Source organism: Callithrix jacchus, chromosome 4, assembly GCF_049354715.1.
Source record: "Callithrix jacchus isolate 240 chromosome 4, calJac240_pri, whole genome shotgun sequence".
In the NCBI taxonomy this organism is placed as follows: domain Eukaryota; kingdom Metazoa; phylum Chordata; class Mammalia; order Primates; family Cebidae; genus Callithrix; species Callithrix jacchus.
The window spans coordinates 77,385,106-77,412,992 of record NC_133505.1 but is presented as its reverse complement, the minus strand read 5'-3'; the positions used below and the strand labels follow the sequence as shown (position 1 = coordinate 77,412,992).

Sequence of the window (27,887 nt, the reverse complement as noted above, 5' to 3'; positions counted from 1 at the left end):
CAGCTTTCAACATAAAAGAGGGAATAAAAACATAAACAAAATAGTATGAACATTTATAGTTCCCTGGTTAACTTTTCAAGCCAAAGGATGTGTTATCTTTATTCAAATACAAGAGTGTCATTTTCTCAAGTTTTATTGGAATTTGAGGAGCCGTCCAGATTTAGAAGGTTTAACTGAGTGGTGCAAAACTAAGTCAATAGAGAAAGGAAAGAAAAACTGAATAGGCTTCTCCAAAATTCTGGTGTTGTGAGTGGTGATTGTTACAGAAACATGATATAGGGCACAGAACATGGGCTGTGGAATCAAAATCTGGTTCTGCTTCGTAGCAGCTTTGTTGCCTTTGGCATTCAACTTAACCTCTTTCACTTTACTTCAATAAAACAGGGGTGAAAAAACATTCCTTGCAGTTGTATACGTGTTAATATAATTACACAGTGATGCATGCAAAGCCGGTACTCAGTAAATGCTGTTTGAATGTTGAGGAGCCTACAGAGCAAAGTGGTTAAGAACAAGTTCTCTGGAGAGAGACCTGTGTCTCATTACCTATTCTATCATTTATGAAATGAACTACTGTCTGATAAGGGGCCAAGTTTTTAATCTAACCTTTAGCTTTTCAGCAGGAAATAAGAATACAAATAGTTACATCTCAGGTTGCTGTGACAATATGAGATAAATATGTAACGCTTTTAGTAGAGTCACTGACATGTAGAAAGTGCTCAATATATCCTACCTACCATTAGTAATAATGTTCTGAGTATTTTACACTTCTCTTTATGTGACTTTACAAACACACTGGAAAATTAATAGACTGGTTCCCTGTAGGGTAACCAATCATCCTTGTTTGCTCAGAACTGTCCCAGTTTTAGCACTGAAAGTCCTGCAACTTGGGAACACACTAAGTTCTTGGCAAACTGGAACCACTGGTTGTCCTACAGGTTTATCTACAATTAATAAAAAATAACCCAGACTAATGAGCCCCTTAGCTTGTGTACTGGTCTTCATTTATCCAGGATGCACTCAGGATCATCTGAATTCTCCAATAAGATGGATCCCAGCAAAGATAAACTTCAGCTCACAGCAGTGGGATTTTTATGCTGTAAACTTTTCCTTTATTTTGGTGTATGTGAGCTTAAAATATGACTTCAGTGAAATTTCTTGAGCTTGCTTCTATCCTTTTGAGGCTTTGAGAGCCATGTTCAGTGGCTAAACTCTTTATCTTAAATCCCTAAAAAGAATTGCAGCATCCTTTTTCTGACCTATACCATGCTGGATGTATTTTGGGATGTGCTTCTTTGGTTATTTCTAATAATGTGGTCTAGTCTGTGAGGCATTTCTACATCCTGTTTCCAAGGAACACTTGGAGGGGTGATGACACATCTCAGCCAGGACACACTGAGTGTATAAAACCATAAACTGACATGCTCTGAAGAGACACCCTAAATGTGCATATTTCGTGCAGACTTTAAATTATACTTACAGATTTTGTTTTGTTTTATTTAGCTAGGTATAGCTTTAGCCCAGTAATATATAAGGGAAGAGCACTAAATGAAGAATTACTATACTTTTCATTCTTTTTGATAAAAGAATTAGATCATGGCCCATTTTTAGTATTAATCTAATACTTTTATTACACTAAAATTTATCTTGCAAATCTAACTACATTTCTTCTGTAAAAAAATACAATGGTCATTTTTATACTACTGAATCTAATGTTGTGTTTCCAATATCTGACCTAAATATGCAGGATGGCTAGAATCTATGCAAAATCTATGGCCAAAACATCTTGATCTCATTTAATTTTTAATTTTTTATTAATATATGTATTGCCTAATAATTCAAACACTATGCCAGAATTACATATATATATATATAAAATACCTGAATATAAATACAGTTACAATATATTTTATAAATTCAGATTAAATTGAAAATTTTCTCTTTATAATACTGAGATACGTAACACATAATAAATACACTAGGAGCAAGAAAATACATTTGGGATATCTGCTTCTTAAAATGGAATACACCATCATGTAGTGGAAAAGATCAAAAGTAAAAAGATTTGGGTTTGTAGTAGACTAGCAGTTTGGGCAGATGTCATAATCTCTCTGAACTTGTTTTCTTATTTCTAAAACAGAAATAATATTATTTTCAGAACCAGCTTTGAGTTAATTTGTTGTTACCATGGGCAACAAATTAGTTCAATCGTTAGTCCACTTTCAAATATTGAGAAAATGTGCTTTTATTAAATTATACAGAATTATATTCTTATTAAGTATGATTACCCTGATCACATTAAGCTGAAAACTCGTGTTCAAATAGTTAATTATCAGGCCAACAGTAACTCTGAAAAGAAAATGGTGTGGGCAGCATACGACTTTGGAGTGAAGCCTATAACCTACTTGAAATTCAAGTGCAAAGACCAAAGATGCTGAATGGTTTTCCTCTCCTACAACTCTCAGAAAAGTAAAATTAATGGGTATTTTAAGAGTACTGAGGAAAACAGAAGTAACATTTAGCAGCAGCTCCCCAGATAAATGACTGCAGCAAGGGCCAGTACATTTACTAAGGTTACTGTTATATGGAAGGTAAAATACAGGGATTTTCTATTTTACCAGATATTGCCCTGAATAGAAGGTAAAAATCAAATCTTTCATCTGTGAGAGCAGAGGAATGCAAACAAAAAGAAACAAAGAAAATGTCATTTTCCAAGGAGAATTGTTTTCTAGTTGTCAGTGTGGATAAATTTTTTTTAAAAACATTAATTTTAAAGTAATCTTCTCTTTGATGTGAACACAGAATATGAAAGAATTAATATCAAATACACTACAAAATCATTTCAGGAAAATAACTACCTGCTAATTTTGCTCATTATTCAATAAATACCGTTATATAACTCTTGTATATTACCATTTTTAAAAGTAACAATATTAAATGGTTAAAAAGTTATGTTAATATTTACCTTTTGTGGAAGAGTTATATTTTTCTTGTTCTTCAATGAATTAAATGCACATAATGATGGAAACAAAAGAAAGAAATCAGCAAATTTATAGTTAGACATGGAAATGTGAATTAACACAAAGGCATGAATAATTAAAATGCATAACATATAATGTGACATGATAAATTACAATGAAAAACCATGAGTTCCCAAATATGGTACTAAAATTAATCAAAGAAAGAATGAATACAGCAATTTAAAGATTAAAAATGAAACAAAAACATTGGGAAATTAGTATGTTTGGCATTGTTAAAATATATTCTGTATTTTTTTTCCTTTAAGAGCTGTATAGTATTTCAGTACCAATTTTATTAAAACATCTTAATTCCATTGTGATTTTTTTCTGTAAAAGCATTTAAAAGCACACTTAATTTTCATAACCAAAATTTTTATCATTTCAAAAATGAAAGTTCATATGATAAAGGCTTATATGATAAAATGAAATTTATTTTTTTATCTGATAAACAAAAAATAAATTCCATTTTTACACTTTGTTTGCACTATGGGAACTATTCTGTATCATTTTCCACATGAAAAAAATTCTAATTTAAGTAAACTTTTTTTCTTCTCATATTAATTATATTAAAATACATCAAAGTAAAATTAGTTGTTTTGTAGAGACTATACTTCTTAGACATTTTATCCAACTCTTTACCCGTGTACTACTTACAGAGGATGGCCTGTTTCTATCTTTCTGAAGAGGAATATCATTGGGGTTTTAGGTAGGTGATATAATAATGGAAGATTTAAAACATAACTAACACATTTACTGTTAGTTTGTGAATGATCTCTAAATGCTTCTTTAAAGATCCAGTTGAGCACACATACACAAAAAAAGGTCACTGGTTGGCTTCAGAAATCCATTTTTACACAATCAATTAGGTTGTTTTCAACCTGACTCTACACAAGGCATATGTTGGGATATCATGTTGAAATATAACCAGAAAAAATTTTGTGGAAGTCTTTGCTTTCAATTACCACATACCATTAGAGTTACTTAAATTACAAGGCTACATTTTCAACTACTTTATCTCAAAAATCTGTATTGTGATCACCTCTTTGCTTTTCCCCTAAATCTACTTTATAATAATTAGACTCTATGTAGCAAATAGGCTAGCATTCTCAATTTTTAAAAGAAACTTTAAAACATCTTTTTAAAAATTGAGTAAACAGGTCTTTTCAAGTGAAATGTTATCCTTTAAAATAAGAAATACTGCCTTTATGGTATAAATAGAGACTAGTATATTTGATTTACAAGAAAAAAACATACTTCCAGTGAAACAGTCAAATTGTCTTGGCATACATTCTAAAATCAGTAATGTAGATAACTGTACCCATAAACTGTATATGAATAAAATTATTTTATAAGTACCTCAAGAAGCTGTATCACTATTGAGTAATCTAAACCATCTGAAATATTTGTTCTTACCAATCATCTGTTTATTGACTCAATTATTACTTTTTAAACAGAAAACCCCCTTTGTTAAAAATAAAAAGACAGAAAAGATGGGAAGGAAGTCAAGCACAGTAGGGGCTTAGTCAATTGTAATAGACTGTGGTCAGCATTAATCTTCATGGGAGATGGAGCTAAAGTTTAACAAATAATATCAAAACAATAAAATGAAATAATTCTATAGCCTTAAGAACAACAATTAAATCAATCTTAAATAGAACATGCTAAATCCTATCTAACTCAAAAATCAAATTAAAAATGTACTTTTGAAAACATATTTTAGGACACACAAAGCTGTCATGTGGACTGTTCATTTTGAAATACAACCATAATAAGATGATGGCAGACAGTAAGATCATTTACCAAAAGTCCCAAAGCACATATTTACCTCATAAAAAACACCAGGTCTATTTTGTTTATAGAACATTTCAATATATAGATATAAAAATACATGCTTTTTGTCACAATTTAAAAAGCTGTATGTATATAACGCTAAAGATCATATATTTCAGAAATTCACATGACTAAAAGTGCTTATTAGTGTATTTGTCATATTAAATATCAAAATAACTCCACCAGTGTAGTCATTCCCTTCTTCCCACCTCAATTCAATTCTTACAAACTGATGATTTCTCTGAAAGACAACTGTGAATATGAATATCATAAACAGTAACATTGATATTAACAATAGAACATGAGCTTTTTAAAAAACCAAAATGCAACAGACAATCCAACTGATTTTGTGGAAGCAATTCTTATTTCTACAGAAATGATGTAACCATAATCTCACTATAGGAGAGTTACATGCAGTAACATTATATGCTTTTGAACCCATAAAATGTTTTATTTGCAACTGGAGGAAATGCAAAGAATTTTAGGAGCACATGACTTTTAGAATATCAATCTTTAGCAAAATATGATTGGTAAGACTGAGTTTGTAAACACCCAAATTTTAGTTCTTTCAGTTGTGCAACAGGAGCTCAAGAATAGATAATTGAAATAAACACCAACTTTTGTTTTAAAAAATAAATTTTAAAACAACTTCATCTGGGTTATTGCCAGGTTAATTATGAATAATCTTAAAATGTTCCCAGAGGAGAAAAATGTTAAAATGTCAATTGATAATTCCAATGAATTAACTGCTAGTTTATAAAAGAAAGTCAGTTTCACAACACATCATATTTTTATGATTCACTAAATGAATACCCGCTTCAGCAGCCCTGATAACTAAAGCATGGTTTATCAATAGAATGTATTTTTAAAAATACAAACCCAGAGTTTATCACACCAGTATTACTCTATTAATAAGTTGATACCACTAAAAATCTACACTAATTTTTCTAAAATCAAGTATTCTGCATGGCAAACTATGCCACATCAGTCTTTGAAACAATGCATTTACCTTCTGAGATCTTTAACATTTCTGTGATACATTCAGTAAAGCACTTCAATTAAGTGAGAAAAATACATATCCCAGTACCCTCAATATAAAATGAAATGCAAGTTTTCCATCAGCAACAGTCAACACTGCTGAAAAAAAATAAACTGTTAACCTTTCAGTTGTTTCATAGAGATGAAGATTTTTAATAAATATCTAAAATACAAATCTACTACATTTATATTACAATCCCAAAGTAGAAATTATTTTAGTAAATTGCTTATCAAATCCCCCATTAAAAATATGTGATAAAAAATGATAACAAGTCATTTCACCTACTAAGATATGTGATAACACTTTGGGTTGCATGAGAATACTGACTATTTTAACCCAATGTCTAAATCATCTAGCTCAGGTAGTTTAGAGAATTTTGTTTCTAATAAAAGCAGACTGTACACATTCTCTCTCTCTGTCTCTGTCTCTGTCTCTGTCTCTCTCTCTCTCTCTCTCTGTCTCCTCCCCCAATTTTGTTGCTCAGACACAATAATGTATGCATAAAATAAGGAAATCTTTAAGCAATATAAACTGTTCAAGATACTAAAACATGTTCTGTCATTTTTTTATCATCAAACTTATATTAAATATAGGCTACTGCTAATCAAGTTAAATTAAAAACATAAGCAAAGGATTCAGTATGATTGTTTAATTAAAAATATTTTAAAAGGTAAAGTATTCTTTTAACACATAAAATGCCATTTTGTACTGAGATTTTAAAATTTTATTTTCTTTCTTTGTCCCTTTGGAAAAAGATCTAGGCCTCCATCCCTTCTGTTAAATAACCATTTAAAATTTATTCATGCAGCAAAACTCACTCAGCAAAAACTGAGTGCATGCCATGAACCACTGTCACTAGGTATTGGGGATAAAATTATAAGAAAATCAAATTTTTAGGATTCAGCAAACTACATATAATCAAAATACTATTCATTCAATAAAAGGAGTGTAAATAGAAGAGGTTCTCAAATCCAAGATTTTTGAACAATGATCTCTCTTTATTGGATACCTTGTTCTAAACTGCCGCTTCTCACTGGCACTTGTGGGAGCTGTCTTCCCCTGCGACTGCTGAATGATGTGTCCGCTGGAGGAGATTGTGTTGGACTTCTCTGTCGGTGCATTCTGCAGGCAAAAAGCAAAGTGGAAATAATGAAATTCCATTGAGGTCTGACAAAAATCTTTTCCTCCTTCCTGTTACTATTAAAATAGACATAAAGCCCCTCACTGGGCCAATGGGAGCAGAATCAAACACTTTATGATATGTGTAAATGGAATATTACAAAAAGGGGTTAAATGAGATAAGGCAATGTGCACCACACACAGTTCTGCATAATGAATTCTTAAACTGAGCAGAATCCAATTCACTTCTTTTCATTAACTTTCTATTAAGTTGTTCTATCTGGGCAAGTTATTCATTTTTGGCAGTAGTGAACCAAATATATCTAGTTACAGCATCTGGATCTTAACAATATGGATAAACAAGATAAGAAACGCTATTGCCTAAATTGCTACTATTAAATTGATATATAGTGTAGAATTATTTACAACTAATAAGAATTCTAGCTGTAGACTTTTATAAATTACCACTCACTTGTACTTTATTTCTAAATAGGAACAAATTTGAAAGATATTTAAAATAATCCTGGACACATTATGAAAGATACTGGTACAAACATTAAAATTACAAATAAAATTTGAGAAGTGTGGAGATATATTACTACTGCCCAGGGTTAAGCTGACTTCCATCTGTTGGTATTTAAATACTTTTCAAACTGAAGAACTTTAAAACATTCTAACACTTTACTGATATAAAAGATTTAAAAAATTTCCTCTTATGCTTTTTAAAGTAAGCACATATTTAACTCCAGGTAACTTATCATAGAAATTTCACATAACTAAAAAAATTATATATGAATATGCCACAAACAGATGAAAGGACATAACACAGCCAAATTTAATTTTCAATGAGAGCTAATTGGCAGAAACTATAGAATACCACCAGCACAGTGAAGATAGATGCAAGTAATAGAGGATGTGGGAGAGATTTAAGTGTCACAAAGAAAAGATTAAAAGTTATGGTGTCATAATGAGTGAAAGCTTCGAGTGCTGAGGAAGGTACAACACCACACCAACACCTGGAGGTAAGACATGAATGCTCAGGGGGACACTGAAGAGTGACCTTGTCAGAAGCGGAGAAGGTGGCGCCGACCCTCCAGGGACAAGGTGGTGCATAGAACACAGTGTTCTGACACTAGAGTGCTCACTCGACCTTGAGCGAGCAGGATGTTTTCCCCTAATGACTGGCTGATCAGTTGTTCTTGGGGCTGCATGTCCCCGTCTAGGAAGACATGGTGGGAGAACCCTAAAACATTAGGGCCAAAAAAGATCTTCAGTCAGCAGGTTCACATTAACTTTGATACCAACACATTTGTCCAAGGAAAACCTGGTTACTCATACATGACAGTAATTTCAAAGAAGAGAACCCATCACATGATTATTAAAATGGAATTCAAATAAAACTGACAAGTTATTATTGCAAATGTGCATGCCATGTGGTTTTTAAAGGCTAATTGGTGTTGCTCTTATGTAATAAACCCCTTGTATATTCCACCAGGGCAGAGACTTTTGTCTTCATTTTTTTTTTTTTTTATGGGAGCTCTATCTCCGGTGCCTACAACACAGTGGCACAGATAGCAAGAGATCAATAAAGGTATGCTGCTAGGATGCGTGACCATAATTAGAATGATGAACACAGGGAAGGTTTAAGTGCTTGCTTTCAAGAAGAAATATTGTAAGCCTCTATATTTTTATAATGTTCATAATTTTACTATGTAATAAGCAAGACTATGCCAAAAACAGCAAAAGAAGGCTGCCTTTTGAGGTTAATCTGACAAAAAAATTAAAACAATGTATGATGGAGAATGCTTCATTAATTACACATCTAATTAAATATAAATGACTTAAATATGGATAAAAACATGTTCTCTCAGATATAACAATATCTGAAAAGGTATCTGTCCACATTTTGACAATTATATTAATATGATGTCTAAAATTATTATGAAGCCAATTAATGAATTAAGAATAAAAACTGATTTATATATATGTACTTATTTTTTAAATGCATGCTTTTGCCTTTTTCATTGATTTTGGTATATATTTTATATAAAATGCATGATTAGAATACCTAGCATGTATTATTTTGGCAGAAAGAATAAAATGATGCTTCATCCCTTTTAAAGCAATACTGTAAAATTCATGTAGTGACTAAAAATGTGTGAGAATAAAGAATACATATTTATCACCAAAAGCACATAAAGGAATGTCATTCAACTTCTATTCAGATTAGCAATTTTTCTTTTAAGTAAAATGATTTTTACAGCTATAATGACTTTGATTCTAAGAGTCTTATTCATTTAAGAACAATAAAATGGGAAAATGTCAGCTTGAAGAAAACAGACAAATGTTCAACTCAGGTCTTTAATAAAGGTGTATTTTACTTTCTTGAGCTATAAATTAATGCGTTATCACAGCGTAATTTAAATCCTGAAACCTGGACTGTTACCTCAATTTCTAAATTAAAATAAAAAGTAACTGACAGTGCTCTACATATCTGTTCATTCTAAATTGGTTTTTCACATCAACTATACAGAATTAATTTCTATGGGATAGAGTAAATGATCAAGTCCTTTCCAATGATGAGTTTTATCTATTATCCTTTAAAGCCATTATTATGACAATAAGCTTCAAGAAATCCTTGTTCAAGATACACTTTCTAAATGTGGCCTGCAAATGGAATTATACAGTTTTGCACCTTAGTACCGAAAATGTCATGGATATTACAATTTCACTAAAATCTTGCTCTATTCCTTAATGCAATTCGCAACCACTAAAAGTAAAACTCGAATGTGACTTGAAATGTAAATAATTTAGGTGAACTTTCTGTGGCATCAAACTAAAAGGCGAAAGTATAAAAAGCAATTTCAAGAGCAAATAATTCCTGGGTGAATTCACAGCTCAACCACGTATAACTTAGTGTTCTATCTCCTAAGCCACGAGGCTTGCAGTGCCTGAAAACAGCCTGTAATGTTTGAGTTAATCATTTAGCACAAGATCTGTTTTTTTCTTTGACATGAATAGTCTCTCAATAATGAAACAGTTCCTGCCCCCAGCCACTCTGTAACAAGCATGAGAGCACAGACCAAAGGAGAAGCACAGAAAGCCACTTTGCCAGAAGAAAAAAAGAATATGGTAGCAAAGCTGAACTATGAAGAGGAAGCTGGGGAGAGGAAAAATGCAGAGCTTGGAGAGAGAAGAGCAAGATTTTGCAGAGGCAAAAAAATAGAACCAAGTATAGCTTGTTTGTAGGCAAGAGGAAAGGACACTTAATCAAGAAACTCTGAGGCACAGAGTGTAAAGCTGAAAGAATCCAGGCTGTTGTGCCCTGATCTTTTCAATGAAATGGGATGTGCTAAAAATGTAAGGAAGTAAGAATGACAGAAAAACGTGTTAGAGAATAAAACAGGTAATGAAGGATGGACATATACAGCTACTCCTTACTGAGCATCAATATAGAGTAATCTACACATGCTAGGAACTGATTGTGTTTGTGCTCATATGCAGGCATGCATGTATATATGTATATATGTATCTATATGTGTATACACACATGTAGATACATACGTGCCTTCTTCTGTTCTCACACACTGAGAAGTGTTGTTATTAGTATTTTATTTTATTTTATGACTGAGGGTCATAGAGTGACTTGGAGAAAGATAAACAGCTAAATGTGGTAGAGGCAGGATCCACACAGGTCTGCCCAGCTCCAGTGCTTGCTCTCTTTTCTGTCTAGTGAGACAGGATTTGTTTGTACATCATGAGAAAAAAAATGGTTAATTTCACATCTCAGGATGTACCAGGAATCTCATAACACAAATCATGTGTCCAAGTATCAAATTATATGGCAGGACTTAACAGAACTGTGTTCGAGAATTTGTAGAATCAAAATATATGAACAATGGCATTTTACAACTACATATTCTAATGTGTATATCTGTACTTCCTCATTTTTAAGAAATGAGGTTTGAGGGCAGGTGCAGTGGCTCACACCTGTAAACCCAGCAATTTGTGAGGCCGAGGTGGGCGGATTACAAGGTAAGGAGTTCGAGAGCAGCCTGACCAACATGGTGAAACCCTGTCTCTACAAAAATTCAAAAATTAGCTGGGCGTGGTAGTGCACACCTGTAATCCCAGCTACCTAGGAGGCTGAAGCAGAAGAATCACTTGAATCTGGGAGGAGGAGGTTGCAGGGAGCCAAGATTGGGCCACTGCACTCTAGTCTGGGTGACAGAGTGAGATTCCATCTCAAAAAAAAAAAAAAAAGAAAGAAAGAAAAAGAAAAAAAAGAAAAGAAATGAGGTTTGCAGAGCAAAATTTCAATTCAAATTTAAGTATGCCTGACTCTATTCACCATCTCCAAATATGTATCTAAAAATTAACCACTGAGTTCAATCCATGCCTACTCTCCTTCATCTAAGACTAGTGTTTTGATTTACACTTAAGTAAAACACACTTCTCAATGAAAATTTGAGCCTTTAGTCAAACATTTTTGTTGCTACAAATGGACTTGCAGTAAAAAAAAGCCTACCAAAGCCTAAAAAAATGTAGTTTTTTTTTAACAACTTGTTAAAGGATGAACATGCATGTGGTGGTATTTAAGGTCAAATTTTCAGACTGGTTCCTACTGTGTTGGCCCCTTACAGGCCTGCAAAGGCTCTTTTGTAAGAACACACCATAAAATGCATACATAAGCAAATAAAGAAATAAAGCATCCCCCAGTTAAAACATAGAGTATAGTTTCCACAAGAAGAAAAGTCACTAGAATGGAATGTAGAAATGATGGGCAGCAGTTCTCATGGGTGAATTCACATGAAGATGAAAAGCTAGACTTTTATCTTATCAAGAAGCTTCCCAAGAAAATATGACACATTTCTTTAAGTGGGTTGGCACAAAAGACATAAATCAGTTCTACTTGTCTCTTAACTACAACTGGTCATCGTTTTTTTTCAAAACATATTCTTAAAAGGTTATCTGCCAAGAGGTTACATTTGTTGAGGGTAATAAAAGGCCTTTAAAATTAACATCATTAAACAGCAACTTTGCCAGAAACCAATGCAAAACTGTAGTATGACTCCTTTTAGGAAGTTATCAACTCTCAAAGGCCAGGAATCAATGTCCAAAGCATTTATACTGTGTCTTCAGTTCACGTGCAGCTAGATGTAAATTCAAGGTATCTTCTGAAGAAATAAGAGCTAATGTAAATTAGAATATTCAGGCCAGTTCTTTTGTAACTTGCTATTCAACAATTCACACAGAAACTAGGCATGTAGTTTACACTCTAATAAAAATCAATGAAAAGCTTTAATTATAATCAAATCTATCTAAAAGGTTAGGGCTTTCTATTTTAAACTACAAGCAAAGGAAGAACAGGAGTACTATGAATATGAATCTTAAGTACCAAACTTTTGAAAACGAAAGTCAATCAAATCCTTGCTATTGTGATTGGAAGATTTGTGTTTATTCACAGATTACATTCAGAGTTGCAGAGGCAGATCCCACTATATCACTAACATGGAGTTACGCACCTTCAGTTGACTCTGGCATCATCATCATCTATCATTCTCTAAAATATTATCCTATTGCCAAAAAAACTTGTTCACTAAAATATCCTTAATGTATAACTACACACAGTAGTCACTCAACTAGTTTTTTTTTTTTTTTTTTGAGGTGGAGTTTCGCTCTTATAGCCCAGGCTGTAGTGCAATGACACAATCTCAGCTCATAGCAACCTCCACCTCCTGGGTTCAAGTGATTCTCCTGCCTTAGCCTCCCACGTAGCTGGGATTACAGACATGTACCACCATGCCCAGCTAATTATGTATTTTTAGTAGAGATGGGTTTTCTCCATGTTGGTCAGGCTGGTCTCAAACTCCCGATCTTAGGTGATCCACCTGCCTCAGCCTCCCAAAGTGTTGGGATTACAGGTGTGAGCCACCGTGCCTGGCCCCAACTAGTATTTTTAAAAAATGGATGAAAGAATCCTGAATGGAATTAAAAGAATATAACTTCAAGGAAAAGGTTTAATCATGTCAAAATAATTGAAATTTTGAAGAGGCAGCTGGGAATGATGGTGGAAGATTGAAAATTTGTCTAAGAAATTATAGTTATTTACATTGATGGTAAAGAAATTGCAGTTAGCTGAGCTGGGATTAAAGAATGAGAAAGTAGAAATGTACTGTTTCATCAAAGGCTATCCATCTATCAACTGATCAATTTCCTTACTCAAAGTCCAACTCCTTTTTCTACTCAACACTCTTTGTGAGTCCCCTGTATCCTTATTCCATTGTGAATTAAGTTCCCTAAACAGTCAGTATCTGTGGACCACTGTCCAGAAGTAAATTTCATCGCCCTTTTACCTAACACATCCCTTGATATCTCTCACACCTACTCATTTTTCATATCTCAATTCAGTGTTAATACCTTCTGGAAAGCTCCTTTTTTTGCTACTTGCTATTTTATTACCTGAACTTAGCACATAGTTAGTACATATCTTTTAACTGAATGAATCACTAAATTTTACAAATTCTATCTTTACCAGGCGTATTGGGACAGCCTGGATGATGCCTTGCACCTACCCCTAGATCCTTTGATCCACCTTCCAAAAATTAGTCAAAGTGATCTATAATTTTGGAACTCAAAACTGATCCTCTGCCTCCATGTTTAAAGCACATCTGTGGCTCACAGATCAATAAAGACATTGAAATTCTTTAGCATGGTATTAACACGGCATAGTTATATCACTCATTTAACCTCTCAGGATTTCTCCAATTTTATTTGCGGCTCTCTTTTCTACCCCCCGAATCCTGTTCTCCATCCCAAAACTAGTACCATTTCCCCAAACTCGAGAAAATATTTCCAATCTCAGCGTCTTCTCACATTGTCCCCTCTTAGAATACTCTACTCTACTCATACTTTTATGTATCTGGATTTAGCTCAAGGGACATCAGTTTGTGAAGCATTTCCTATTTTCATCCTTACCCAATACCTTTCCTTGTGTTTATACTGTAACTGTGCATACCTCTATAATGAAAGCTATGATACTTGAATACACTCATTCATTTAGATATGTGTCCCTGTATATGCTCTCAATCATTATTGGATAAATGAATGGGTGAATGAAAATATATTAGTTGCAATTCTTAGGTATTTTTACACTATGTTAAAAAAAGTGTCAATATGTTGTACCTAAAAATACTTAAAACCTTTGTGGAACTGGACAAATTGCAATCAAAGTTAGTAACCCCTTATAATTTTTACATTAACTCAATGTGTATCCTTGGTTATAATATGCCAATAGAATATTAAAATATATATTTGTAGAAAAGTGATCTTTTAAAAAAGATGGCATTATTCAGATAAATTAGACAGTGAATTATTTGCATATTCCAGGCACTATATTCACTGGTAACATTTAAAATGATCCCAGAAACAAAATTTTAACATCCTAATATGTATATAGGAATGAATATGTATTTAATCCTTATTAGAAATCAGAATGATCGCACATAATATTATTTTTAAACCCTAAGATTTAAGAACTGCCTCGAAATTATCCTTCTCTTAATTCTTCAATGAGACCATTTCTATTTAGGGGTAGATTTAGTTACATGAATGCCTTTATACATCACAATTTGTGTTTAAGAACTGATCATGTAAAATGAGAGTGATGGCATCCCTAAATATATTCATAAAATGGAAAATGTCAGCACACCACAACACCAAGCCTACCTTTCTGCATCAGAGGCAGTGCCTTTCCTAGTCTGTTTTTGGATGCTAGATCTTTCAGACTTTCTGGAGTGCCTGTGGAATGAAATGTTAAACACAAAATATATGATGAATAAAGCTACATTAATATCATACAATGATAAACGCAATAGACATGAAAAATGGCAACTATACTACCTAAATGAATTTGGCGGTCAGTACTTTTCAAAAATAAATTACATAAATAAAATAAAAACCAGAACTGGTGCCAGGTGGAAGACAAAAGTTGTCCAACAGGAGACGCCAAGAAGCTGACATTTCATTAATCTAGACAAGTATGTCTACAACAATGATCTAATACGGACCCCTACTGAGCAACTCTGCCTCTGCTGATGAGTAAACAAATACAATGCTGAGATGTAATAATGATAAATGTGATGATGGTAATAGTTTAGGTGCTGAAAAGCTTCAAAGGGATGAAATGCTCTCTACTTTTACAAGCTGAAACTTGGTGCTACAAAGATTTTTTTCTTTTGCCGCCTAGAAATTATGAACAAAATGAAGAAAAATGCTATAGTAAAAGATGTTTTACATAAATAAAAGTATTTATATAAACTATTCAAGTCACTTTAAAAATTTCATCAAGATGCGTTTATAAATTACATGGCATTTTAAAAAGAACATAGCATTTTAAAAACATCGCAAATCATACTCCCCAGTTTATTCTACTTTTTAAAAGTACATAAGTACACTGAACGCTTGAAATGCATTTTTTCCCACAGGAATAATGTTCTATAAAAAACTTGCTTCCCCAAGGCAGCCTACATATGTCTAATTAGCCTAAAATGTCTGAAGTACTATATATTTGACATAATGTAAAATATTGTCGTCAAGAAATTCATACTAATTTTAAAAAAGAGAAACCCTAAGAATGTATATTTAATATTATTTATCTATAATTTACACTTATTTTTCTTTACTGATATTCCTTCCAACAATGTTGAGACAAATATCTGTCTTTACTAATGTGTGACATCATAATTAAGTGTCCAGTATATACCAAGTTCTGCTAGGCACTAGGAACACCTATCAAAGTATAAGCCTCCACAGACTATTAGAGAGTTCTGGGACTGCTCCTCTCTCCCAATCTCTTCAGCTTTCACCATAAACTGTGTTCACACTATCTTGTCCCTTCAATTCAGGTCTTCAGCTGTGTTTTCAGACTCACATTAATCTGACATCACACTTCTAAGGTAAAAAAAAGGAAGAAATAGAGGAGGGAGATGTCATATTCCCTCACCAGGTGGAAAAGAGGGTATTCAATATATTGAGGGATAACCGTCAGGCACTGAGGGAGGTATGAATTTATTTAAACTTCACGAAAATCCTTTAAGAATGTGTCATTTCCATTTCATAGATGAAGAAACAGGTTCAGGGCAAAGCTACTCAGTCAGAAAGTGGCAAAGCTAGGATTAAAATACAAGTCTATCAGGCTCCTAAGCTGTTTCTGTTACACACTATACAGCAAAGAGACTGAAGAAGATAGGTTCTGACACATGCCTTATGGGCGTATCTTTGTTCTCAAAGGAAGAAACTATGAAATCAGGCACTGGGAAATCACTAACAGATGACTCTATTGCTGACATTAAGGTTCTTATTTACCTTATTGCTTCTATGGTTAGGAGAGAGGATCATGGGTGGTATGGGAACAGATATTTCATGATTGATTTTATGGCTAAAATCAATGGGAGATGGTTGTTGGGAATGGAATCTTGTTCCTGAAGTACAGGGAAGAAGTCATAAGCATAGTGGGAGTATGAGAAGGAAGGGGAGAAGAGGGGATTGGTAATTAGATCTTCAGGCTCAGGAGGTATTGGAGCTCAAAATAAAAATACAGTATGGGAAACTAACGCTTGGTCCCCACAGTGCTCAGGGCAACTGACTGGAAGATCAAATGCTCCTTTTCTCATCTTCAGCACAAGTAGAGCAGATGCCAGCAGAGAGATTCAGGAAGACCCACAAAAGTCTCTGTCCTTAAGATTTCCACTCATTCATTCATTTGTCCAACAAATACTTGTGCATGTATATGTACTAGGCACTGTTCTAGGCAGTTGAAACCTGTCTGTGGAAAAAACACAATTATCTCTACCTTCAAAAAAATGTACATTTCGTTGATACAAGACAAAAAATAAACAATAAAAAGAATCTCAAACAAGTACTTACATAGTATGAGAAAAGGTGATACATGCTAACAAGAGTAAACCAGGGTAAGGTGGGAGTGTAGGGGCAGGGCAGATTGCAATTTTAAGTAGGGTGGTTGGAAAGGACTTACTGAAATGGTGACATTTTAGCAATGATATAAAGTGAGGGAGATGGTCAAGTACATTGTTAAGAGAAAAGCATCTCAGGAAATGGAAAGAATTAATAAGGAGGCAGGGGTCAAGAGAAGCGAGTCAGATGAAAAACTTTGTAGGAAAAGGCAGAGAAATTGTGTCAAATCTGGTGAACCCTTGTATAAAACTTTTGCAAAATCAAAAGGTTATAGGCATCTTTTTGAAATAGCCTGGTTTTCTTCTGATCCCTGGCAACTTCTATTAATTTCTAGACCCAATTGAGATTTCATTTCCTCTGTGAAACTTTTAAACTCTTCCTCCTCTTTTCATCTCCTAAAATGTAATGGATTCATATATTAGATTATCACAGTAATCAATGATCATAACAGTGATGATATTAATAATATATAACATTTACTGAGGGCTTTCTCTGTGCTAACATGTTCACTTTGTCTGCATTATCTCATATAATCTTCTTGCCAATCCAGAGGTAGATACTACTCTTTTATCCTTTTTAAGAGCAAGAACATTGAGGGTTAGAGATTAATTTGTTCTAGCTTACATGATCATTCAATATCTAGTCAGGAGGTAAACTGAGAGTTCATAATCTGAACAGCAGTAATCATGTTGCATCTCTGGCATAAATGGCTAAAATAATGAATTATAGAGTCAGATTGGGTGTAATCTCAGCTCTGTTTCTGGCTAGCCAGGTGACTTTGGTGAAGTTACTTAATGTCTCCGCACTTGAGTATTATCACAAAACTTGGAAGCCCAAAAATTACAATAAAAAAGAATTAGGGTTATAAAATCTGGTTTGCCCCAAATGAAATAAACTTAAAAATAAAACTCTGCACAATTTTCTAGGCTTCAACAAAATATAAAATACTTAAATAAAACATGACCTTTGACTTACTGCCTAATACATAATGAACTGTCAGTCATTATTGAAAGCCTAATGTATGTTTTACTATGATGCAGGAAGAGTATATAGACTCAATTTTAGAGTCTACAGGACATTAGAATTCAGCTAGCCCATCTATAACTAGCTAAGTTTAAAGATAAGGAAACTTTGTCCACAAAAGTTTAAGTGTCTTATCCAGGCTATGATAGACCTTAATAAGTCGGTAAGAATAACACCATCACACCCCTATGTGCTTAAGTTCTCTTTTGTCTCTGCCACACATTCATTTTCAATGATTAGATGTTTTTTTAAGAGATCTCTGGGTAGGAATGAACAAGACAAGATTGTTTCAGTGTTTTCATTATGTCTTATTTTTAGTTTAAACATCCTTTTTTGTTCTGGTACAAATTTTTTATCTTTACAATATTATTCATAAAGAATATTTACTTGGCTGGGCATGGTGGCTCATGCCTGTAATCCCAGCACTTTGGGAGGCCGAGGCAGGTGGATCACGAGGTCAAGAGACTGAGACCATCCTGGTCAACATGGTGAAACCCCATCTCTACTAAAAATACAAAAAATCAGCTGGGCATGGTGGCGCGTGCCTGTAATCCCAGCTACTCAGGAGGCTGAGGCAGGAGAATTGCCTGAACCCAGGAGGTGGAGGTTGCGGTGAGCCAAGATCGCGCCATTGCACTCCAGCCTGGGTAACAAGAGCAAAACTCCATCTCAAAAAAAAAAAAAAAAAAAAAAAAAAAAGAATATTTACTTGATTTAAACATGGAGGAATCAGAAATCTTGACTTTCTCTCTATTTATTCATAACTTAATAGTTGTGTGATATGGGCCTTATGCTTTCTAGTTCACAGAGTACTAATGAAACTCTTTTAAAGCTATAAAAGTACATTCAAATGTAAGGTATAAAAGCAATTATTTCATTAAATCAAAGCAAGAGTAATAATCAGAAAATGGAATGTTTCTACTTAAACCTCAATTATTTTGAAGTTCCATTTCCAGTGATTATTCCCTTTCTATTAATTTAGTGTGAAGATTTATAAAATGAACTGATGAAAAACAGACATATTTATTAAAATCTATGTGCTTTTTCTTTTCAGTACCTAACTTCAGTTAGAGCAACTCCCTAAAGATGTTGGTAAATAAAGCTTTTCTGAAGATATTAAAATTTTATTAAATAAAATTAATACTAAAATGTTATTAAAGAATAAAATAAAATAATATTATTTAAGACTATTTTATACCAATGAAAACATACTTTGTTCTGCTTTGCAAATACTGTAACAAAAGTCTACTACATAAATATTTTCATTAATTAGAGCTAACACTGATATCCTAAGGATATATCTGTCTATATTTTGGCTGGTGACTTAGATGGCTTACACTGTCTTAATGTGCAATGCAAATCTCTATCACCCTATTTACTCATTAAGTTTGGGAAGAAAAAACTAAATTTGAATAGAATGAACCTAAATAAGAGATCTTCCTAGGCAGTGAAGATGGATGCATGCAATAAGATACATTTACCTTTCTGTGTATTATTGATATTTATATATTTGACTGTAGCTTTTAAACAGACTCACTATATTTTACTTCATGGGTATACTTTGTTCACAAAGAAAGAATATTTCTGAAAATCACAGATAATAAAGGACACTATAGAACAAAAAGAAATAATAAGTAACGTACTAAATTTATAAGTAGTTCTACACTAACTCTGAAAATATGTGGCAACTGCCATGAATCCTGGAAGAAAAAGTGTGTGATTTGTCTCAAAATATTTTCAAAAAAGGAATCAGATTAATTCATTTTAACCAAAAGAAGCCACTTAATACTCTTGGTTGAGGATTCTTATAGACAAATAGCTGCTACCAACTAACAGGTATAGAAAACTACACAAATTTGGGTATCTGCAAAAGTAATTAGAGCTACTTTAGCAGAACAACTCAGGAATAATCTTAAACACAGTGGAATGCTTTACTTATTTAAATAATTTAAAGATCTGGAAATAGAATTATTTTACCAAATATTTTTAGTATTTGAGTTATGCACTACTAAATTGTATCCTTAAAAATCATACATATTGATTAAAAACCATTCTCAAACTGTTGAAGTTAGTAACTCCAATGATTTGTTAAAGCCAGGTGTACATTTTAAAATATGCCTCAAAATGTACCCAGTGAGAATACTGCATTTTCTTGAATAAAACATTTATCAAAATAGTTAAAGTTGAATTCACTAATAACTTATACTAGCCTTTCATCCATATGGACAACTGATTAAACTGTAAGTACTAATCTCAGAACCCTGATGCTTCAGGGCCATATTAAAATATATTTTATCTAACTGGTTATTTACAAATTTTGAATAATTTCAAGGTACAACTCAATATTATTAAAACTCATAGAATGATGTACATATAGGTTAATTAGAATTTTCATGTATTAAAATAATTTTATTTAGAAAGAGGTACTTTGTTATTGGGATGATGACTTTTTAAATGTCAACGTTTTTAGAAATAAAACTACAAGGAAATTTTCACTGCAAATTTAAAATCAGAAACATCCCCTGCAATTACAAATTTATGTATTTTTTCTTCATCAGTGTTTTAAATTTCCTCAACATCTAAAATATATTCCTAGATAAACCTTTCTCATATTAATTACAAAAAAACCTATGGTATCACTTGAGATAAAGCTCAGAATGCTTATTATTAAAATTATTGAGAAATAGTTGACTAAAAATTATGTGTCTGTGTAAACATACATGCTGTGGGAAACAAGAGGGCAACTAAATGCTTTTCGATTTATCCGAATGTACTGGAGAACTCTCTTAAGCAATAACATATGTTCTGTATTACAATGTTATTTACAAAATAATTAACTACGGCCCTGATAGAAGATATCCAAAGGTGAATTGTATAAATTGTCATTTACACATGAGTGTCCTATGACAAAAGTCACCTAATGCCCAAATTCTTATGAACATTCACTATATCCAAATCTGATACCATATTTACTTCATTTAGAAATTGGCAAACTTCTGAATGAGTAAATAAAGCTGATGAGAGATGAAATGCCAGTGTTCACTATGATTTGCCAAGTGGTTGAAATGGTAATCTATGAATTTTAGCATTAGTTGACATAATTTATCTTTCATTTTATAAGTAAAAATTAGTCTTGTATTTTAATGAAATTGTATTGTGAATAATTTTCTATTCTCTACACTAATAAATAATAGTATCAAGAGATGTAAAATATATTACTTTTGGTCAAACATAGGACTTATCTATAAGTCATCATAAAAAAGAAAAATACATATTCAAAATTATGTATTTAATAAGAATTTATTTTATAATCTTATCTAAAAGAATCATTTCTGTTCCCCAAATCTATCCTTATATACACAATCTAGACAATCAAACAGAATAATTCATATACCACTAAATGAAGCTAATAACATCTTGTGCATGTAAGAACTGAAAGTATTATTTGTATTTCCAGTATGCTTAATCAATGCCCAGATAAACTTACATTTATATTCATTACAAAGACCATCACATTTAATTTTCCTATATTCAGTCACCACAGAAGATGAAATCTACTATTTGTTTTGGAATACATAGTAAGGTTTTCCAGAATTATCTTTCTTTTTTTTTTTCTTTTGTGGGTGGGAAGGAAGGCAGGGTCTCACTCTGTTGCCCAGGCTGAAATGCAGTGGTGTACCATGGCTTACAACCTTGACCTCCTGAGTTCACACAATCCTCCTGCCCCATCCTCCCAAATAGCTGGGACTACAGGCATGTGCTACCATACCCAGCTAATTTTCAGATTGTTTGCAGTGATGCAGTCTCACTATGGTGCCCAGGCTGGTCTCAAACTCCTGGGCTCAAGTAATCCTCCCCACCTGGCCTTGGCATCCCAAAGTGCTGAGATTACAGGTGTGAGCTACCATGCCTGGCACAGAATTATCTTTTCTAAAAGAAAATTCTAAGTTCCTTGATGGCCAGGACTTTGTCTATCTTAATCACTGTTGGGACCTAGCCAATAGAATTTGTTACTCATTTATTCAATAAATATTTATTCTCAATATTTATTTATTGAATAAATGAGTAGCAAATATAGACATAAATTTTTTATTTAATTTAAGTAATTACTTTATGTTCTTATTTGAAAAGACTTAATTTATACTTGGAATATTTTTTAGATTAGTGATTAGTTTTTCTAGTCCCAGAAATTCTATCCTGGAAATCAGACAGTAGCAGAAATAATTACATTTAATTTCCAAATATGTAAGTATAATCATATTGAGGCAAGTATCTCAAAGATTAAAAGATGCTAAAATGTTCCTGAAACCTTCGTAAAGTATCAGTTTGTAGTCTTTTCCAATATGTGTAAAATAACCTTGATTTTTTCTTGGTGATAGTGTTTCCTTTTTCTTTCAAGCTAAAATCCTGAGGACATCTTGATTGTTTACAAATACAGGAAATAAACTGTATCATGCTTAATTAGGGCTCAAATTACTCTGCCATACACACACATACTAAAAGAAGTCTATATGTTTATATGACTAGTTGTTCTGCTTCTGAGATACCATATCTACTTATCTGCTGAATAAATATTACCAATGTTTTTTGGCTGAATTTCTGCTTACAACAGGAGAGAAGCATCTCAAACACCCAAAAACCTTGTGACCAGTCAGGAAAACATAGCAAACATAAGGCCTATATGTATAAATACCATAAAATAGGAAAACTGGGACAACTTCAAATTGAGAAGAATAACAAAGTAATGGAAAATATATGTTGTGGCACTTCTGACATATCAGCATAAAGTGAATTCAAAGCACTGATGCTATTTTTAAAAACCTACCTTGTGGACTAATTCCTTGGCCCTGGACAATATCATGTTTAACAATATAATCTTTATAAAATATATAAAACCAGGTATTTTACTTTATAAGACAGATAATTCTTAATATAACAAAGCCTAAACTTCATTTTTAACAAGCTTACACAGCAGCAAAACAAGACAACTGAGATAAAACCATCAACCAATATAACAAACAATAGGCTCTGTGACAGATTTTAATATACGCTAAAGCACCTGAGAATTTTTATGTATTCACTTATAAACAAAAACGGTATTTAAATTTGTTTCCAGAAATTCAAAACATAATCAAGTGCTCTTCAAAACAGAATATTCTTTCAATGAATCCTGACTTCACTGTGTTTAAACTATGCCATTTGCATGCTATCCTCATTTCAGTAAATATTCTGAGGTGCTTTACTAGAGTTGGCTACATCCAACATATCTGGCTCTGGCTCCTGGAAAAAAGCACATCATATTCAACATTTCTCTTGGCTATCCTTCACTTGGTGGCCTATAAGCTTCTAGAAGCCACTTGTCTGTGAGGAGTAGTTCACTAGTACCTGTCATTCTCCGGAGACGCATGCTGGATTTGAATCCTGGGACTAGGAGGTCGTCTCCTATCTAGGGAGGGGGACCATCTACCCCTGTTTGCCCAGTGAACAAGACAGGAAAAAACAGGACATTTAGTAACTCCTAAAATAAAAGAATACATGGAACAACAGGACTGGAAAAGCACCCCATAAAGGCAAAGTATAGATTCTTTGCTCCATAATTTAATCTTTGCTATTATAAGCCTTGGAAAGATAAGTTATAATACTTTAAGAACATAAAACCTGTAATCTTACAAGTGAATAAAGAAACAATTTATTAGGAAAGATATTTGAAATCCACCTAATAAGTGCAGTTTTGTTCTTCCAGAATGTGCTTCTATGTGCATATTTATCTATAAACATATAAACATTAATGTAACTTTAAGTTGTTAAAGATGCATCTTTAAGAATCTGGCTTATGTTTGAATAAACAGGCTTAATCAGTTTCCAATGATTATGTGATACCAGGCCATGAAATTACTGGGTAGTGTGGCAAAGGTGGGGGTGTATGAATTTAATACAAAGCAAGAATACAATTAAGTGGAATAAATAAAAATCTTCTTTAGTATTGAAACAATGACATGAAGAAGTAATTCATGGGAAAGCTACCAGTGAATTCTTAAGTTTTCTTGTCAAAAACCACAGGGCTAATTGCTGAACATTAAAAGCTGTAATTAAAAGGTACTGATAAATAAAAGTAAAGAGCATAGATATATGAAATGATAAATTGGCCTTAACTACTTTTTTAGTTTCAAGAGTTTCTATTTGCAAAAGTATGTCTTAATTGGTTAAATGGTTGCTTTTTAATCCAGCACTTACAATAATACTTTTCTTGGCATTAACAGTAAACAAACGTTACAAGACTGGTTCATTACTTTGTTAAACTACCCTTAGATTATGTCTGTGTGTAGCCATAAATTTCAAACATCTAGTTAACACTGAAGAGATAAGACCCTGAATGGGCCACACTTAAACATTTTTATTTACTGTATATGAATTTTAACAGGATAATTTTCTCTAGATATTGGCTTTCTTATATGTAAGAAGGAATAACTGAATAGTCTTAAAGGACTCATTTAGGTATAAGATTTTATAATTATCCAAAGGCGTCTAGTCCTAACATTTTAAAGAAAATTCTTTTTAAAAACTTGCCAGATATAACTTGGTTTGCTGAATAATTTAGACTATCTGGCCAAACACAGCAAAGGGCTTTTGTCACTTACGATATGTGAGGTCATCAGATACTTAATTCTGAAGTCCTCTGGAAGCCTTTGCTTAATCAATCTTAAATAGACAAACTTGACATGATTCAAGTCGGCCTTTGAAGAAGTCATGAAGCAAGTGAAAATACTGAATAGCAGATTTTGAGCAGAAGATAAAAATGTGTAGAACATATTCTTAAATGTGATAAATGTTTATAAAATAACACGTGGCATTCAATTATTTAATTCTTTCAAATTATTTAAGGGTTGGTCAATCCAGTCTGAATGTTTTAAAAAATTTCTTTTCAGTTTACTGGCTTTTGTTCTATAGATAAAATAAAAAATATTTCTAAAATAATTGGAAAACAATTACACCTGCAGCATTTTCTACATTAAGGTATACTCAGTTTGTGTTAAAATTTTTGGTGTTATTTGAAAACACAAATACAGACTTAGGATTTTTCTGTGAAGTAATAATACTAACTTGATAAGAGTTATGAACAACCTTGCTTCCTAGGGCAAAATTCCAGTCCTTGTGTTTATTTAAACATAAAAGTAAAAAAAGCAAGTAAAAATGGCATAATTATGAAACATGCAGTGAAAGCTATGAAGGAGAAACGTATACATTTGGAAACAAGCAGCTGTGAATGCAAGCGATTAAAAGGTAATTTTTAACAAATATTTAGCTTAATACATGTATATTTGTATACTCAATGTCCTTCTGAATATGCTGATATGTAGTACCAATATAAGAAATCTGTTTTTTTCCCACATAAAGTGCACACAAGGAGAGCAGGATCAATTTATATCCAAGTTTTTGTCCTAAGAATAGATGTTACTTAAGCTTTAATAACATATATTTGTAAGTTTTAACTATACTAGCATATTTTATATGCTTTCTATAATAGGTGCTACTTCTTTATTTATCCTATTACAAAAAATATCCAAAATTAGAATCTTATCTCTCTTCCCAACTCTGGTTATTGAGAAACAATATATAGCTTCAACTTTCATTTCTATTTTCATTTTACAAGCTAACATGGCAGGCTACGTTGGAGATTTTAATAATAAAGTTTAACTAATCTAGACCTTTCTTGATTTGTATTTCCAAACCAGCCTACCTAAAAGTTCATTGCTTAGTTACCTCAGTAAATTATTAGTATTTTAGTATCAGGTACTCTAAATTCATTAATTGAGAAACAACTATTTCTTGGGAGCCCACTCTTTTTACTGTGGTCAGAAGAAAAGGAGATCACCGAAGGTTATAGGATTGAATGAACAGACTGTGAACTCGCTAAAGAAGAAAAAATAGTGGGGCTTTCTTTTTACAATTATATCCATTATGCATAGCACAGAATAAATAAATATTTGTGCATGTTTAAGTAAATAATGATATAAGGCTATAGGCTTTGTGGATAGGAATAATGAGAACTTTAATGGAGAAATAAACAGTGCAATTAATAATGAGGGGACTGAGAAAATATAGGCCTTAGAAAGCAATGAAATGATACTTATGTTGTAGCTCTTCCCTCTCCCTCAGGCATTGATAAAATTTAAAACAAATATATATATATATGTGTTTAAATGTGTTATTAATACCTATACTTGCATTTGTACACATCTTTTAATGGTGTATATCTCTTGGCAGAACATGGCTAAAATGCTTAATTTTCTAAAAAAGACATTATATGGAAATATAAATCTTTCAATCCATAAATAGCACAAATTAAAAATATGTATGAGGCATTATAACATTAGAACCAAAACAAATGAGATAACTGATTTTAAACATATATATTTTTATTGTCCATTTCACCATTCATTTTAGTCCTTAAATATTTTTCCTTATTATTTTAAACTAAATTTCACTTATTTTAATTAACACAGATATTTATACTTTGAAACAAGATCTATAATATGTATTTCAATTCAATATATAAATATTGATTTTTAGTTAGAAACTTCTTTTTCCTTAAGTCTCATGTTTCCATTTTGAGGAAAATTCATTCAAGTAAGCCTTACCTCATTGCACCCCAAGGAAGAAAGAGTAGCTTATACGATAGGTGACTACGATAAAGAATTGAGCACAGAAAACTTAGCCCTGTCTGTATTCCTCTTTCCCAATTTTGTTGCCTGCAAACAGCACAACAAACAAACTTATAAAGCAATGATGAGATTTGAGGCTTGACCCTGAAGCAGAAGTTTATGTGGCTCATAAACCCAGAGTGAAACTGGCTGATTCTGGGATTAGTTATTAGCCATCTTACAGACTCAAAGCCACAGCTTTAAATTCTGTTCAAAGTATTTATAGTGAAAATTACATCTCCCATCTTTCTAGTACCTAGCTAGGTCTAACTCACAGCTCAATCCAAATTTGAGAGTGAAAAGTAGCGGGTGTTTTTTAAGCCCCTAAAGTACCCAAGTGAAACATTTACAAGTAAAAAAATACATAATGTCTCTAAAGATGGAAAAGAGAAATAGGATATTATTCCTGCCCTCAATGACAAATTTTAACGTTAAAAACCAAACTAAATGAGGTAACTGATTATACACATATGTATTTTCATTGTCTGTTCTCACTATTCATTTTAGTCATTTTTTTCCCAATATTGTTTTACACTAAATTTAACTTATTTTAATTATTACAGACAGTTATACTCTGAAACAAGATCTATGATATCTATTTCAATTCAATATAGCCATTGATTTTTAGCCAAGAACTTCCTTTCCCTTAGGCCTAGTGTGTTTCTTCCACTATATAGTGATATAGTGGAATAATAATAGTAGAAGGCACAAACATACTACAGTATTAAATAAAATACAAATGTATTTTAAAGAAGTATATAAAATTCTGTGGGACCAGAAAAGACAGTAAATAATTCTGACTGGCAAAAGAAAGGGAAGTGTGTATGTGTGTTGGTGGGGAGTCCAAGGATGGGGGAGGAGGTTAAGAAGGGTTTTACAAAGATATGGCATTTACCTGCATTTTTGAACAATGAGAAGAATTTTTAATCAGACAAAAAAGGAAGAAGAATATTTGAATTTTAATAGAAAATGAGATATAAGGTAATAACAACTATTAGAACTTAAGAAAATTAATGGGAGCAGGACCGTTTTGGAATTGGAGAAGGGCTATCTATTAATATAATCAAGGTGAGGGACCTGTTCTGAAGGAATTGACTGAATTTATTGTGACTGAATTTGTAAAGGGGCAGGAAGAGAAGTAGTTCCAGATTATGTGGCTGCTTGTATGTCAAAACCAAAAAA

At 32.6% G+C, this 27,887-nt stretch overlaps 1 protein-coding gene across 50 annotated transcripts in view; it reads right to left on the bottom strand.

The window, feature by feature from the left end:
- The window catches only part of RIMS1 (regulating synaptic membrane exocytosis 1), a 514,861-nt gene that overhangs the window by 117,598 nt on the left and 369,376 nt on the right, over nt 1-27,887 (bottom strand). For 12 of the 50 annotated variants that reach the window (XM_035296072.3, XM_078369526.1, XM_035296087.3 and 9 more), the window contains 2 exons: nt 14,734-14,805; nt 6,896-7,008 (listed from right to left, as the gene is read on the bottom strand). In XM_035296072.3, the coding sequence (XP_035151963.2) occupies nt 6,896-7,008; nt 14,734-14,805 (185 nt within the window). Of the gene's footprint in view, nt 1-2,962; nt 2,993-6,895; nt 7,009-8,065; nt 8,249-14,733; nt 14,806-23,388; nt 23,473-27,887 lie in introns of all 50 variants that reach the window. The other 38 variants (XM_035296079.3, XM_078369529.1, XM_035296088.3 and 35 more) reach the window with 8 other exon arrangements.